The sequence below is a fragment of the Antechinus flavipes genome, chromosome 4 (genome assembly GCF_016432865.1).
Source record: "Antechinus flavipes isolate AdamAnt ecotype Samford, QLD, Australia chromosome 4, AdamAnt_v2, whole genome shotgun sequence".
Lineage (NCBI taxonomy): Eukaryota > Metazoa > Chordata > Mammalia > Dasyuromorphia > Dasyuridae > Antechinus > Antechinus flavipes.
Window position 1 is genome coordinate 348,307,352 of NC_067401.1, and position 16,708 is coordinate 348,324,059.

At 33.6% G+C, this 16,708-nt stretch overlaps 2 protein-coding genes across 3 annotated transcripts in view; one reads left to right on the forward strand and one right to left on the reverse strand.

Annotated features, from left to right (window-relative positions):
- SERAC1 (serine active site containing 1) overlaps positions 1-645 on the reverse strand; it is a 91,898-nt gene extending 91,253 nt beyond the window's left edge. Inside the window, exon 1 of the mRNA XM_051998010.1 lies at positions 474-645. The gene's annotated coding sequence lies outside the window, so the exon portion shown is untranslated. The remainder of the gene's footprint in view (positions 1-473) is intronic.
- On the forward strand, positions 45-7,300 carry GTF2H5 (general transcription factor IIH subunit 5). 2 transcript variants are annotated; one of them, XM_051998024.1, is made up of 3 exons: positions 45-133; positions 942-1,036; positions 6,800-7,300. In XM_051998024.1, exons 2-3 carry the CDS (start codon positions 1,002-1,004, stop codon positions 6,978-6,980), a joined length of 216 nt encoding a protein of 71 aa, XP_051853984.1. In that variant the 5' UTR covers positions 45-133; positions 942-1,001; the 3' UTR covers positions 6,981-7,300. The 2 variants fall into 2 exon arrangements, with proteins under 2 accessions (XP_051853984.1, XP_051853985.1); XM_051998025.1 differs by lacking the exon at positions 45-133 and adding an exon at positions 183-358.
- Positions 7,301-16,708: the final 9,408 nt, after the last annotated feature.

Consider the following 16,708-nt stretch of genomic DNA (forward strand, 5'->3'; position numbering starts at 1 on the left):
GCCTCTCACTCCTCCCACGGGCATGGCTCCGCCCCTTCTGAGTAACCTCCGCGACCCGACGCAGGGGCCTGCGGCGCAGGCGCAGTCCGCTGATAGTTCGGAAGAGCTGTAGCTGGAACCTGTCTGGTCGGAGGTACGTCCCTAGGGTTAGGGGTGACGGGGTAGTTGGTGGGCGGTGCAGCTGCGCACCCGAAGGTGAAAGGAGCAGGCCCTAAAAGGGTCAAGGGATAGCTAGGCTGAGGAGGAACTGTCTCTCTTCTTGCCGTGCTTCCTTCCTCAGGAGCGGCAGAGCCAAGGGATGGCCTGGCTCCCCCCATAGGATCTTGGGTTTTCTGCGAGTGTCCGGAGTAGAGTCTAGGTGTGTAATAATAGCTGATTTTTATATTGGGCTTTAGAGTTTGCTCAGCGCTTTACGTCTTGCTTCCTCGTGCTGTGATGAACCCTCCTCTCACCCCCTTTTTATCATGACTTACTTTACCCTCTACCCACGTGTAGATTCATAAGTGATAGATTGCTTCGCGCCCTGGGTTATCCATTGCGGGTCTCAAGCAGATGCAGCCCTAAATTGTGTAAAAAGAAAACAAAAAAAGTAAATAATAATAATATCTGAGTATCCCTAAAAGTTGTTTTTTAAAATGTAAAATGTCCCAGCCTTTACTAGAAATGTAGTATTTAGATTTTGTATTTCAGATATTTAGTGTGTGCAATTTAGTGAAGAAAGTTATTCTTGATGTTAAGTTAAATTTTAAAGGAAAGTTAATGACAACTATATTTTCTTTGTAAGTGTGATTTATCATTTTTAAATAAGAGGATTGAAAATGACTGTGGGTTTTAAGCATTAGTACCATCACTTTCATTATCCTTATGTTGTGTGTTCTCTAATATCACTTTTTTTGGTGAACTATTAAAATTGATTATTTTTTTTTTTTTTTTAATTTTAGTTCACTTCATCCCTTTTGTTGCCATCATTGACAGCATTTGACCCTTCTAACTTGGAGAAAATGGTGAATGTCTTGAAAGGCGTGCTTATAGAATGGTTAGTAGTTTGGGTACTTTTCACTTCTGAGTGTTAATTTTCTCTCTTTGTTTAGTTGTATTCCTATCGAGCCCAGTAGATCAGTTTATTCATTTATAAAATTACACTGTCTGATAATGTTCACTGATATCAGTGAACAAAAGCCTGTTCTTTGAGATTTTATGATTCTCAGTCCCACTTCTTCAATGAAGTTCTCCCTGACCACTCCAACTCTTTTTGGTCTTCCATTTCCTCTGAACAATCATTGAACTTAGATTTTCTGTCCTGATCTGTCCTGAGATTTGGTATTTAAAATCATACATTTTATTTTTATTTTTAATAGTTTTTTATTTACAAGTTATATGCATGGGTAATTTTATAGCACTGACAATTGCCAAACCTTTTGTTCCGATTTTTCCCCTCCTTCCCCCCACCCTCTCCGTTAGATGGCAGGTTGGCCAATACATGTTAAATATGTTAAAGTATAAATTAGATACAAAACTCATACATTTTTAGAAGTAAAACTACCAGTTGTTCCTTATTTCCAGCTAAACTGTTGACTACTTTATAGTTTTATATAATTATATAGCTGTATAGTTCTCTCTCTCCAAAACCAAGTGTAATACACCATGAGAACAACATTGATGTGCAATTAATCTCTGCCCTTTTCCCATTTTGGATCAAAACAAAATGGAAAGAGTAGTGTCATGATTTACTAATGCTAGTTCATATAGAGGAATGAAAGCTCTTTTAAAGAACAACCTTATGGCTGGTTTTTTTTTTTTTTTTTAACTTATATTGATACTTGAGTAATTGATTTGATTGTATACTCTGTAAGTCATAGTTCTCATTAAATGTAGGACTATTGAATCAAAGGAGTTCTATTATCAAATGATGTATTTACAGGATGATGAAAGCCTTAGATTTAGATTGTATCCTCTGAAAAGCACCAACACCACCCTGTATATATTTTAAGTCTCTTTTTAAAGGCTAATGATTATTTCATGGGTTGAGGATGATAAAATAGCACTGGGATAATTGTTTGCCCTGGATTGTTTTGGTGGTGTTACCACCCTAGAACACCACCACTACAGCTATTCAGTTTTTTCTCTATAAATGGTAGTAATTATTTCATTATCTCTTTAGGGGACCCTATTTAGGGTTTTTGTGGCAAAGATACTGGATTAGTTTGCCATTTTCTTCTCCAGCTCATTTTACAGATGAGGAAACTGGGTTGAATGACTTGCTCAAGGTTACACAGCTAGTGTCTGAGCCAGAACTTGAACTCATGTAGTCTTTGACAGGCCTACTACTCTATCCAGTGTGCCACCTAACTACCCATAAATGGAAATAGATGTTTTAAAGGCTAATAAACATTCTAAGCTTGCCTACAGAAACACAATAAAAGTTTTAAAGAAAAACATCATACTCTTAAATTCAATTTTACCATATTGATACAGATATCTTGATTATGCAAATAAATAAATAGAAAACCTTTATTCAACTAATTTTCCAGAAGCAAAGAACACTATTCAATTCAAAGTATTCAAGCAATTTTTTGAAGTGAAAAGTTGAAAATACTTCATGTTTAAAAGATCTCATTACTTTCTTAAAGGTTAAGAGATTTGCAATATATTGGAAAAATTATTGAAGGATCTTCTATGTGCTTTTCTAGTTTTTCCTTCTTGGGTATATCTGGACTATATGAAAATCTAGGAAAAGGGGCCTGTGCTTCCTGCATACACATCCTCACCAACATCCATTACAATCTGTTTTCCATCATTCAACAAACTCTTTAATCCCCACTACTTACTGAAACCATTTTCTAGAAAGTCATCCTGGTTGATTATTCCAATAGTTTTTTTTTTTTTTAATCCTTATCTTTGACTTTTCTACTGTCTATTACACTGTTTTTTACTCTATCCTTCTTTGATATCCCTTTTAACTCCTGTGATCCTATTTTGTCCTAGTTTTTTCCTAACTTTTTGGCTTTTCTTTTTGTCTCTTTCCCTGAATATTCTTCCCATTTGGCAAGTGTGAATTTCCCCCAATATGTTATTTCTTTTTGTCTAATCATGTTTTCTATCACTATTGGTATTTATTTCTGTCACTTTTGTTAGTATCTCAGATGACTTTAAGTTGTTTCCAGCCCTGCATGTGTTCAACTCCATAGCATCCCAAACTGAACTCATTTTTATCCCCTATTACTTACCTCTCTTTCCTAAATTCCCTATTTTTGTCAATCCCTGTATCAGTCATTTAAACCTTCAACTTCTCAATAACCTTTGTTTCCATTTTTTCATCCCCCAATATCTAGTCAGTTGCCAAGTTCTATTAATTCTGTTTGTACAAACATCTCACATCCATCCCCTTTTCTCTTCTACTGTGCTAGTTCAGCCATCTGTGGCTTCTCACCTGGAATAGTGTAGTTCTTCTTAATTGGTCTCCCCGCTCCAGTTCCTCCCCCTCCAATCCATCTTTCATATTAGGGAAAAAGTGATATTCCTAATGCATAGATCAGTTCTTGGCACTCCTGTTCAAAAAATCTTCATTGGTTACATATTACCTATGGAATAAAATACAGCTATCTTTATCAGATATTCCAGGCACTCTATAACTAGATTTTAAGCTAGCTTTCTAGTCTTTTTCCCTGTACAAATTTTATATTCTGATCATATCAGTCTTTATTTCTTCAACTTTGCTTGCTCTTTCCAATTTCTGTTGAATACTCACTTCTGTAACATAGAAAACTTTAACTAAAACTTTAGTTTTAGCTCCACAGATTAAAATCCTTCTTTTCAAAGCAATGATCAGGCTGCATTCCTCCATTTCTTCTCCCCTAAAGCTAGATGATTCCTATAACAGATTTCTCCATAGTCTTTTCATCTCTTATATATACTTCTAAATATTTCTTACATTGTGGCTTTGTGTATCTCTTCTCCATGCAAACGTTATATTTTTTTCTCATCTATGTATCCCCTAGTATTATTGCAGTACCATACTAGGCACATATTAAATGTTTGTTGAGTTGATATTATTCAGATGAGAAAATTTATAAATAAAAGCCCCTATGTCCAATTAATTCCAAGCACTAACAGTGGTTTTTCTTTTTCTTTCTTTCTTTTTTTTTTTTTTTTTTTTTTTGGTTGTTGTTGTTTTTTCCCCTAAGGCAATTGGGGTTAAGTGATTTGCCCAGGGTCACACACCTAGGAAGCATTAAGTGTTTGAGCCCAAATTTGAACTCAGGTCCTCCTAATTTCAGGGCTGATGCTCTATCCACTACACCACCTAGCTGCCCACACTGACGGTGTTTTTGATGATTGTTATTATTGATGCTAAAGTGAAATAATATGAAATAAAAATAATATAGTGTATGTGTAATGTTACTGGAGTTACCAACATGTTAATACTAATTTGCTTTTTTTGTTTTTGCATTTTGTCCTTAACCCTATGCAATTTTTAAATCATATTTAAAACTACAGTTTACCAATCCCTTAGGATATTGAGAAACAGTACTTTATACTGTGCTACAAAATTTACATGAAGCTTTGTAAATTCTTAGTGCCTTTAAAAAATTTTTTTCAAAAAACATTTTGAGAACCAAGAAAACAAAATACAGGAGTGCAAGAGTGTGCATCAATATTAAAAATTCCCAAAGAATAAAGCTCAGTTCTTCAACTTCCTTTAAGGATAACAGCAAATAGAGCAACAATTAAGTTCCAAGGCCCCAAGCATAGACTTTTCTTATTTTCAAGTTTTCGTTTCCCTACTTGAGAATCTCATTTGGATTCTTTTTTCTTATTATCTTGCAATTTTATCCCTTCTATAAAGATAAAGGCAGGAAGAGTTTTTGACTCACTTTTCTCTGATTGAGTCAGGGTAAATAAATGGGAATTAGATAAAGTTGAAACATCCTCACTACTCATTTTCCTCCCTAGAAAATTAATCAACTATCTTATTAAACTTGTTAGAAAAATAAATTTCGACCAATATTCAAATCCCATTCTACTGATTATACTTTGAAAACGATATAGTTGAACTCACTTAGTTTTGTTTTTTTATGAATTGTATTTTGTGCTCAGTACCTTTTGGTCAGATTTACTTATTTTTAGCAAAGAATTTTCATTCTAGAGTCCTCTTGCCAAAATCAAGCAATTTCTATAACTATGAAACATGAAAATTTTCTAAGCAGCATAATTTTTCAAATAAAAACTACAGGTGGTTATACATTTATAGTTTCCACGATATGTAGTCTTGACAGGTAGGAATTAATACAATTAAAAAATCATTTGCTTTAAATGAAATGTTTAGCAAATATAGTGAGCTTCCCCTGTACTGAAAGATGTTAAAGAATACACAATGCTTGATTTCTGTGTGTTTTCCAAATAAAATTAAAAGCTGCACTTAAACATGTTAGCCCTAGCAATGCAGGAATAAAGAAAATGAGAATTCAGGTTTACCACTTTGCCACTTTAGTATTCTTAACCTGTGTGATCTTGGATCAATCACTTGACCTCTTTGGGTCTTGTCTCTTTAGTAAAATACAGAGATTCAATAATCTCAAAGTTCCATTTGAGCTAAAAATCTCTAATTCCAAATGTATTTTTTGAGAATGTGTGTTTCCAAGTAGATCATCAAAGTCATATAGTACAAGAAGAATGTGAGCTTTTTTTTTTTTTTTTGCTTTATATCCTCAACTTCTAACTTAATGACTGGTATTTAGGCATTAAAGTACCTGAGGACTTTGCGAAAATTGTATCGAGGGGAAATGCATTACATGTTTGAAGATATTTGGAAAATTAGCTTTCTTAAAGGTTATATACTTCTGGTTTATATTAATTGAGATTTTAATGAATCTGATCATCTCTTTAAAAATAAAGTTTTTTAAGTCCTTTTTCTAGAGAAAATCTTAATTAACCTAGTTTGAATTACAGTATATACTTACAAGTAGTGGCTTAATTAGTATATGAGTAAAATGGATTCACTAATTTAGGCTAAATTGTTCTTAGATTTTATTCAAATTAATGATACTTTAGTACATTTTCTTTTTTGTGACCTAACACACCATTTTTTTTATCCATATATCTTTTAATACTCTATAAATCTCAGTATTTCTCAATGAACTGAGAGTAGCAGTATAAATTTATTAGTGGTTGGCTTAAAAGCAAAAAAAAAAAAAAAAAAAAAGCCTGCCTATTTAATACTTATCCTCATTCTACTGATAATTCATGATTTGGGCTGCTCAAAAAATTGTCATTTTTTTTAAAAAACTCTAACCAACAGTAAGGAAAGACTCTAGTTTCATCATTTGGGCAGAATTTCATTTATGACTTTCTTCAATGGGAAATTTTAAAATTATCTTTGCTGGTTGTAGCTTATAATATGCCAAGTTTCTAGATTTCCTTCAAGGATTATGAATGAAGATTAAAAGTTATGAAGCTCTCAGGGTTCAGAATTAATTGTTTCTTTATCCATTTTAACATGTGCCACTTAAATTATTGACTAGTAATTTTTTTTTAAATCTTATCAACAAAAATGAAGATTATTTTGATTCCAGTAATTTCATAACTTCAAATCTCTATTACTTGTTAATAACCTGTGCATTAAAAAAAAACTTGTCATCTTTACCTGTAAAAGGTTACAAAGTTGAATCTTATTTAATAACATTTTTGGAAGAAACTAAAAATAAATTCATTGCTTGTCTTAAAACTTCGATGTTTTAGAATTCTTGTATTCTCTATAAAACTGCCTTGGTTTCTTTTGGTAATATGTTTATTTTCACAGTGACCCTGCCATGAAGCAGTTTCTGCTGTACTTGGATGAGTCAAATGCCTTAGGGAAGAAATTCATCATACAAGACATAGATGACACCCATGTCTTCGTACTGGCAGAGCTGGTTAACTTCCTTCAAGAGCGAGTGGGAGAGTTAATGGACCAGAACTCTTTTCCTATTACACAGAAATGAAAAGACTAGAAAATGGGACTTGACCTATCTCAGAAATTCTGAAATTGTAAACAACAAACAAAAAACCCAAGATTTTTCTATCTAGCATTTTATGAGACTATTACATAGATAATTAGGCATTTATGTAATGGTTATTGCACATGCATATTCTTAGACTAAATGTTCCTGAATTGTTTGGTTTCTGTTCAATCCATAGACAACATGAATAAAAACTACTAGAGTTCCCTATGATTTGAATTTTGTTTGTGTATTACAACAGAAATTTAAATGTATTCCTGTTTTTACAAAATTTTGAAAATAAAGAGGGGAGTATAATGTAATATGCTTTTGAATTATTTATCTGACCTAAATGTTTTGCCTGCTCTTATTATAAAACATTTCAGGAATTTATTGTATTTTATCTAATTATGGTAGAGAGAAATGTCATCTTCTTTTTACCTATATGAGAGCTCTCTACTGAAAAGGATTAGTAGACTACCATGGAAAAGGGAAATTCACATAGAAGTTTGCTTCTCCCTTATAGTTTAACAGGTCCTATGGTAGTTAGAGGCAACCAGATTTATGCTGCTTTGTTGTGAGACCAGCCAACATTCTCCAATCTATTTGGTTGGTCTAACCCATTAAAATTAAATGAATTTATGTAAATAGGTTTTTTAAACTTGCCTTATCAGTATCTTTATGTGACTTATGAAAAAAATTATGAAAAATTTAAATAGAGGGTAGAACCAGATTGAGAGAAAAAATACTAATGGGAGTTAAATTTTTTAAGAATTTTTTTTTAACTGCCTGAGCTTAAGAACTTTTAACACTAAAAGTAACAAGTGGAGACCTCCCTGTAGGAGCAAAAACATCACACAAACAGATGCTTGATTTAGACTGTGCTTTGTGTAAAAATTAGCTATATTGAGAATCAGTTCATGTAGCAGAGTGACTTTGATTGTCGGAGACTACCTGCATTCTTCAAACTCAGCTCCGTGCAGTATCTCTTTCCTAAGCAGCAGCATAATGGAACTGAATTGTCAGTTATTTTTAAAAGCCCTAAAAATTATGAAGTTAGGAATGTCTTAAGTTCCCTAGGAATAAATCACCAAACTAAGTAGAAATTGACATGCCCAGATAAGAATTCTTACACTGCTATGATTGCTTTTAAAGTAGACTACCTTCTAAAATTTTGAGTTTCAAATTAAAGTACATAAGAAAATATCCTGAGTGGTAACTATGTAATCTTCTAATACATATTGTCAACAGATAAAATTTACATTTCAAGCAAGGTATTTATGGTAAAACAGATACCACCAAGAAGTATATTTCTCTCAAAAAATACATTTGTGGTTTATTTTAATTGTATCAATAAATAGGGAATCATTGGTGGCTGTGGACCAAGGAAATTGCATTAAATTCTTTTCAAAGGCTTAGGAATGAGATTTCTATTTGAAGCCATAATCTAAAATCAAGCCCTTACCCAGGTTTCAGTGAGGGAAAAGAATACTAGCTTTGTATTAGAATTTTAGGAATCCTGAATATGCATCATATTTGATGTAATAATGTGTTCTGAGAAGTCAGCTTTAGATTGCTTGATGAAGGCAGCCAAGATGTTAAGAAGATAAGCATGATAAGTGGTCATATTTCGAATGCCAGTGTTTAATGTATTAAAATGTTGATTTTGTGAGATGAGTAAATTTTTTTACTTGACTTTGGGCTAGTCATTTCTCCTCTTTGGGCCTGGGTTTGGCCTTTGTTTCATTCTTTATAAAATGAAAAGATTGGATTTAGATGATTTCTAAAGGACCTTTTCAACTCTAGATACTTGATGTGGGAAGTATAGATTTATAGTCAGAATCCGGGTTCAAATTCCAGCTGATACAGCCTTATATGAATGTGGAAAGGTCACAGCCTTTTTATACCTCAGTTCCTTCAGTTGTAAAATGAAAGGGTGAAACTATCGGTGGTCTCTTGAGTACTTGACCTAATCCAAATCTGTGTTCACATATGCTACATTTTATAGTAATATATCTACATAGTTTTGAGTGAAATACAAACTAAAGATGTAATCAATAAAATCATAATACTGTGGCTGTAGAATAGTCCCCAGCTGGGCCTTTCTTAGTTCCTGTGTGGGCAACTAATTGAAGCTGGGCAGAAAAATAAACGATGCTTTTGCCCACCCAACTAGGTGCAGAGGCTTGGTTGTGGTAAACAAGATGCCATTATCCACCCAGCCAGGTTCAGGGAACTTAGACCTGATAAACAGGATGCAGGAAGCTTGGGTTGTGTTATGTGTTTCCAAAATTTTGTTTTCACAAGTTCTGACTAATGGTTAGAATAAATATCTCCCACTTTGAAGGCATTAGTCCTTGCCTTACTCTATAGATACCTATCAAAAACTACCTCCTCTGACCAACTAGTGACCTGATACTAATTCCATTCTGCTTTTGCTATAATAAAGCCCCTTCCTCAGAAATCAGTTCAAGTCTCTTAGTAATTCTTACCAATCAAACCAGTTTCCCACTGCAGTTGTTCCTAAGGTTTTAGAAAAAAGACTTGATCTAAGACTTAATACCAGCAAATAAACTTGTGTATTGACATGACAATTTTAACTACTTAATCTCTCTAGTTCTAAATTTAAAATATTTATCTTGAATGATCAGTGTTTCATTGAAATTTCTAATCTCTTTGAAAACTTGATATTATTTAAGTAAGATTTTTGCCATTATAAATACTTAAATACCACTTGATGTTTTATGATCACAATCTTATCAGTTGGGTGAAAGAGCATATATGTGTATGTGTTTATATGTGTATATATATATATATATATATATGTTAGAATAAAATATTCTATGACTTATAGTAATGCATTATCAGAAGAATAATGGTGTTAAAAAATAAGTCTTTAAGAACAATGCTATTTCTCAAACATAATCAACCTACTCTCCTTTTCAATTTTAGTCTTAATTCACTGCCCATTTACTGTGTTTATCATGAGTATATATACATACATAAATGTTATGGGCCAGGACTCCGAAATCCTTTGTTTCAAAGAAACAAAGGATTCTTACAAGGTACTAACTCAGTGGAATTGATAGAGACAATAGTTATCTAATTTAGCATGGTTCAGTATTATTGATTTAATCCTACAAGGAGATGTTATGAGCCAGAACTTGAAACAAGGCACTAAGTGGAATTGAGACAATGGTTAAATCTAGTTTAGCATTGATTTAATCCTACAACAAATAATGGTTTCCTAGTGATATAATGATTGGTGTATACTCAGTGTAGGGCATGTAAGTTAGAAACTCTCAGAGCCAGAAAGGACAAGTGCACCAGAACCTCTTGGAGGCTGAAACAGATTCATTCCATCATCCATCGTTGTGGTGGCTGGAAGCTGAAGCATAAACCTTTGGATTTGGGGAGATCCAGAAGCCAGAGAAGGCAGGTAGGAGTTCAAGCTCTCTGAACCAAGGAGAGAGATAGGCCTCTTAAGAAAACTAGTCAAGCCCCAAGTGAAGGAGATAGGACTTTGAAAAAAAGATTTGGAGTTTAACCCCTGGCTATTCGTGTGGTGATTACTGAACTGAAACGAAGGCTCCCTCCAGAGACCCCAAGAAAACCTCAACAGAGAACGTTACATTTTAGAGAGAACACTATATATAAAGATTTATAAATATATATGTGTATGTATATTTAGATTGAGCGATAGAATCTGTTTGTCCAGATACTTACATAGGCAATAAGCATTCTTCATCCACTTTTTTATTGTGTGGATAATTATGCCAAATATCCTTAAGTGATTGTCAATTTTGGGAAGCTCTCCATTGTACCCAGACTTGATGCAGTCAAAACAACTTCATCTTCAGAGGGTCACTTAGAATATTTCCATTTACAGGAAATCCTTCAACTTGAACTCTATGGTGCTGGCAAAACCTTTGGTGATTATCTGTTTCTCTGTTTTATTCCTTTCTTGATACTAATAGAGGGTTGTAAAACAAATTTATTTTACATTATTTAAGGAGTCTTGTATGATTTTTGTAAATATATGAATGTCATGTTTTTGGAAGGGGATCCTTCCAGACTAACCATTGGTTAGCCGTGACCAATTTTCCCCTAACCTATCAAATGATTTTTTAAAAAAAAACTGTAATAATAAGTACAGTAGGATCCTGTATTTCCTATACCAGTTAAACAATTGTGTAAACATAAAAGTGTTTTATTTTGGAGTATTATTTATGCAAGCTTAAAAGTTTCCCTTCAATACTCTTATCAAGGATGCCCTTGGTGTATTAATTTGATTTTAACAATTTCTCTCTATAGAGAAAAGTTAAGTACTGTTTTAAAAAAATAGAATAGAAAATGCAAAATAGGCTATATACAAGATAATAGCTTTGTTAGCTGTAATATCGCAAATCTTTAGAGAAGGAAAATTTACAGAATTATTGAGAAAATTGTAACAACATAAAAACATACTTAATTACATTGTAATTGGATCAGTGATTCTTAAAATGGATATTCCATAAAGAAATAACTCAAAAAGGAAATTCAAGGAGGAAGGATCTTCCAGGGCAAGAAGGCTATAATGATATGGCTCCTAGGGAAAATGTAGCAGTAGCCTGCAGGCCACCTAGCCTTGAGAGTGATGTAATTAGAAATAATATATTTCTTCCCCAAATTATCCTGCTCCAGTTTATATGACCAGTATGCTATGGCCACAAATATTACTGGCTGTAAGATAACAGTCTATTGGTCAGTTATGAGAGTTTCTGAGACTAAAGAGCAACAATAATGAGGTGCTTAAAATTGAAGCAGGCATAGAACAAAATTAGGTGACTGCTATTTGACCTAATGATGTTTCAGGCCTAAAAACATACTTGTAGAAGGTTTTCCCCCATGAACTCTGCCCAGAAAATTATGGATACTATAACTGTTCACAAATTCAGAACCAGACCACTCCTCAACTTCACCTCTAAACCATAATATTAGCATATCAGTTACATGAAGCATCCGATTTCTCTTAACTTTTCCCTATAAATTTATTTTTTCCTGCTCCCGGTCCTTTGAGTATTTTTGGAAGTTAGCCTGCTTTAATTGGCATTACAATTATAATAAACTTTTCCCCTTGACTTGGAGATGGGTCCAAACCTGCAAATTCTTTTGAGATACCTTACGATGCTGCTCTAGAGCCTCAACATCTTGCGATCCCTTTTAAATCCCAACAACAGGCTTCCAAGATAAGAAAACTGCTTAAATATTTATGACAATGTTTAACTCACATCTCCTGCTCTGGAAGTCCTCTCTGTGTTAGAGACCTTTTGCAAAATACCTCTTCCAGTTATTCTCCTTGGTTTTCCAAAAGGACCAATGACATCATTAGGGTTTTGGAGTTAAGTAAGGCAAAGCTTTGAAAAGTCATCAGTCTTATTCTTCCAGATTCATCAAAGTCCCTGTAAGGACGGATTCGTTAAGATTTGCCTTGTCATCCTAGAACTTATAATGTAAAATATGTAGAGTACATAATAATATATAGTATTTCAGTGAAATATGAAACTTGAGCTACATGAATTGTAAGAGTGATTCATGTTTTCAGATTAGGGGGATGAACAGTATAAAGAAAGAAATGGAATCAAAGAAAGTATAGAGCCTATCCTCCAATGATAGAAAGTAGTGAAAAGGAATAATAAGAAATAAAGTTGAAAAGCTGGAAAGGTGGTAGTAGGTTGTGAACAGGCAAGCTCTTATGTTGTGCAATTGTTTCAATTGTATCTGACCTTTCATGCAAAGTTACAAAAGTGTTTTTGCCATTTCCTTTTCCAGCTCATATTACAGATGAAAGAACTGAGGCAGTTAAATGACTTGTCTAGGGTCCCACAGCTAGTGTCTGACACCAGATTTTAATTACATAGGGGATCTTCTCAATGCTCTGGAATCCTTCCTCTAGTCGTTTTTTCATACTCCAATTGTATTGTCCATCTGCTATCTTTTTCTCACTATACAACTAGGCTACTTTTTCCTTTCATTTTTCCTAATTGTCTTTTAAATAAATACATTACTTATAGTCATTTATTGTACATATTTATTTCCCCAAAAAATTTCCTTTTTGCTGCAATGAAAAAAAATTCCAGAATTTTTACATCTCTAAGCTAGAGTCCACTATTCTTTACATTAGAGTGTTAGAGAAAGCATATAAAGTATTTTTCTTTTTCTAATTTCAGCATTTCAGTAGCCTATTCCACTAGCACAGCTGTTCTCATTAACTGCCAAGAGAAGTGCTGAGCATGCCCAGCAAGAAGTCTGATTTGGGTAAAACTTGCTAATTAGAAGATAACTGATTTCTCCCAGTAGTAGCTCATGCTATTTATTGATAGTAGTTATCTCATTTTGGATCCTTTAAATAGTCTGAGGGATGCCCTGGTGTTGTTTTTTTCTTTTTTAAAAGTAGAGATTTCACTGTAAGTTATTTATATCCCAAATATTTCTTCCTGTGTACTGAGTATTTAATTACAGGAAGAGATAATGGGGAAAAAAATACCCTGTTTTTGTGACATTGTACTTATCATTTTTCTATAAATCTCATTTCTTCTGTTATACAAGAAGGAATGGAAATTGGATCATTAGTTTAGCTATTTCATTTAACAAATAAGGGAAACTTGATCCAGAGAAGTCAGGTGATTTGCCTTATATTCATTTCAATCCAACCGGTTTATTAATTTCCTTTTACGGGCCAGGCACCTGCTAATAGTATGGTAAGAAAATAAAAAAATCTCTACCCTACACTAAAGGAGCTTCCATTCTGCTGTAGTGAGAGAATGTAACATGCATACAGATAAGTAAATACAATATAAATACAAAATAATTTTTCTCAGGAGAAGAATAACAATCAAGAAGGCTTAAGCAAGACTTTGAAAAGATCTTGTTTAGGAAAAGAGCATTCTAGATCTTTGGGATATCTTGTTCAAGACAACAAAAAATAAGACAGTCCTGATAGAACAGGAGCAATATCTAATCAGCTTAGAAAGATAGGTTGGGATTGGATTATGAAGAACTTTAAATTCCGATTGAATTTTATCCACAAAGCAATAGGAATCCACTAAAGCTTCTTGATGCCCTTTAGAACAGAACTGTCCTTTCCTAAAGGACATTCCTAAAGGAATATTAATTTGGTAGTTCTGTGAAAGATAAATTGGAGAGGAAAAGGACTTATTAGAGACTATATTTCTAGTGAAAAGATGATCAAAACTTTAAGTAGGATGTTACAATGTGATTACAGTAAAGGGTCCTGATGAGAGAGACATTATGAAGCTAGAATTGCCAATATCTAACAATTGATTCTGATTTAGTGAATAAGACCTCCAACAAAAGACCAGGTTCCTGGTAATTAGGTAGACCATAGAGACATAGACAGAAGAGGGATTTTGTTGAATTTAAGTGAGCTTTTGTTGAATTTCTTGCACTGACAAGACTATTTTGATCCCACAGTCACAATATACAATCAGGAGACCAAGTTACAGATGTTATTCTTTCCGCTACCCAACCCCATCTCTGCCCAGGTTATTACTTTCTGAGGCAAGCATATCTTGGTTTGTCTTTTCTCATATAAAGTTCTACCTTCCTCCTTGTTAATTGTGTGTTCATTTGGAATTTTGCTCACCTTATTACTCCCATCTTTTCCTTGCTAATGGCAAGTCCTTCAGGAACTTTGCCAAATGCTCATCTAAAGATATTCCCCTTGACTCAAAGACAGGTTTGAGTCCATGAATTCATTGCAGATGATTCCATGCATTCTTCACTTCTTGAGGAATTTAATATGGGGGGGGGTGGTTGAGTGAAAATAAAAAGGTAAAGTTGATTCCTATATTATGAACCGCATAGACTGAAAGAATGGTGATATCCTCAACAGAATAGGAAAATTATTTGGAGAAATGGGTAAAAAGAGACCAATTTTGGCCTTGATGCCTACAAGATATCCAGAAAGAGATGATCAGCCAACATTTAGAGATGTGTAAATAGAGAAAAATGATGAAGACTGGAAATATAGATTATGGAGTCTTCTAACAGTGACTGTGTCCAGTAGCACTGACAGATGAGGAGCATGCAGAACTTATATATAAGGCTTGATGCAGCAATCAGATTTTATTTGAATCAGACTACTTTGAGAACAATGACAATTTAAAAGTTTGTAGGTTTTCATGAGATCCTGGAAGAATACAACACTCAGTATTTTCAAGAAATCAATAATAGGTCTAGCCCATACCCATATCTTTTCTCCAGAAATGTGCATAGTCCTAATATCAAGTTTGAAGTCAAAAAGTAGACTGAATTAAGCAAGCAAACAAAAAAAGGATCTCATTTTTAAAAGCTATTATAATAAAATGATCAAGACATAAATCCAGAAGAGAATGACTCTAAAGTACCTAAAGTCTGAAAAACAGACAATGGGTACAAACTCAACTAGAATTCCTCAAAGAGATGAAGCAAGATTTATAATTGACTTGAAAAATATTTTTTTCCCCAATGAAATTAGGCTGCTAGAAGTAAACAATTAGAAATTAAACAAGAGTTGTGGAAGAAAGACTTGAAGAAGAACTTGATTGGCCCAAAAGATACAAAATCTTGCTCAATCAACCAACTCTTTAAAATAAGAATTGACAAAATAAAAGTCAAGGACTCCATGAGAAAATGAGAACTATTAAATCAATGTCACATCTAAATAGAGAAAAAAGAAAGAAAAGAAAGAGTAAGGTATCTCATGGCAAAAAAAAAAAACCCCTAAGAAAATAGAAATACAGATAATATGTTTCAAAACAATTTTTTTAATTGCTTGGGGGTCTTAGAATTAGAGAACAAAGTAGAAATAAAAAAATTGTACCTGATATCTTTTGAAAAAAAGCTTGCAAATGAAAAATTTCAGGAGCATTATAGACAAAATCCAGGACTTCCACGACCAAAAGTAGAAGAAAAAAAAAGTACTTAAAGCAACCAAAAAGAAAGAACTCTAGTTTTGAGGAGCCACAATCAGCATCTTACACAATTTTGCAGCCACCACTGTCAAAGAGGAGAAAATTTGGAATACGACATTCTAAAGGCAAAGGATATAGATGTACGTTCAAGAATAATACACCCAGAAAATCTGAGTATAATTCCACAGGGAGGATTCTCTATTTTTTTTTTTTTTTTTTTTTTTTGCGGCACATGGAGGCAATTGGGGTTAAGTGATTTGCCCAGAGTCGCACAATTAAGAAGTGTTAAGTGTCTGAGGTCACATTTGAACTCAGGTCCATTCTATATGCCCTGACTTCAGGGCAGGTGCTCTATCCATCTAGCATTCTTGATGAAAATACAGCTGTGTAGAAACTTTGAAGTTCAGATAGGAGTTAGGAGAAATATAAAAAGGTACTAAATAAGGATAACATAGGGAAGTGATACATGTGTCCAAACTATCACAGCAGTTCATAGAGAGAGATTTGGAAATGCTTCTGTTATATATTGATTATCTTTTAAAATGGGAGAGAGAGTGGAAGAGAAATATACTAGGGGGAAAAGGGAAAGTTTGGGGAAAATTGTCCTACATAATCAGAGGTTACCAAGTAAATATCTATTCAAACAAGGAGAGGTTGAGAGAAAGCAGGTAACACTTAACCTCACTTTTATCTGAATTAACCAAAGAAATGGCAAATAATTAGTGTTAAGCACAAAAAATACATCACTTTAACTGGGAAATGGAAGAAGAAAAAAGG

Coding starts and splice junctions, on each gene's coding strand:
- GTF2H5 (XM_051998024.1), top strand. CDS start 1,002: ATGGTGAATGTCTTGAAAGGCGTGCTTATAGAATG. Junction 1,037..6,799: donor AAAGGCGTGCTTATAGAATG/GTTAGTAGTTTG, acceptor TTATTTTCACAG/TGACCCTGCCATGAAGCAGT.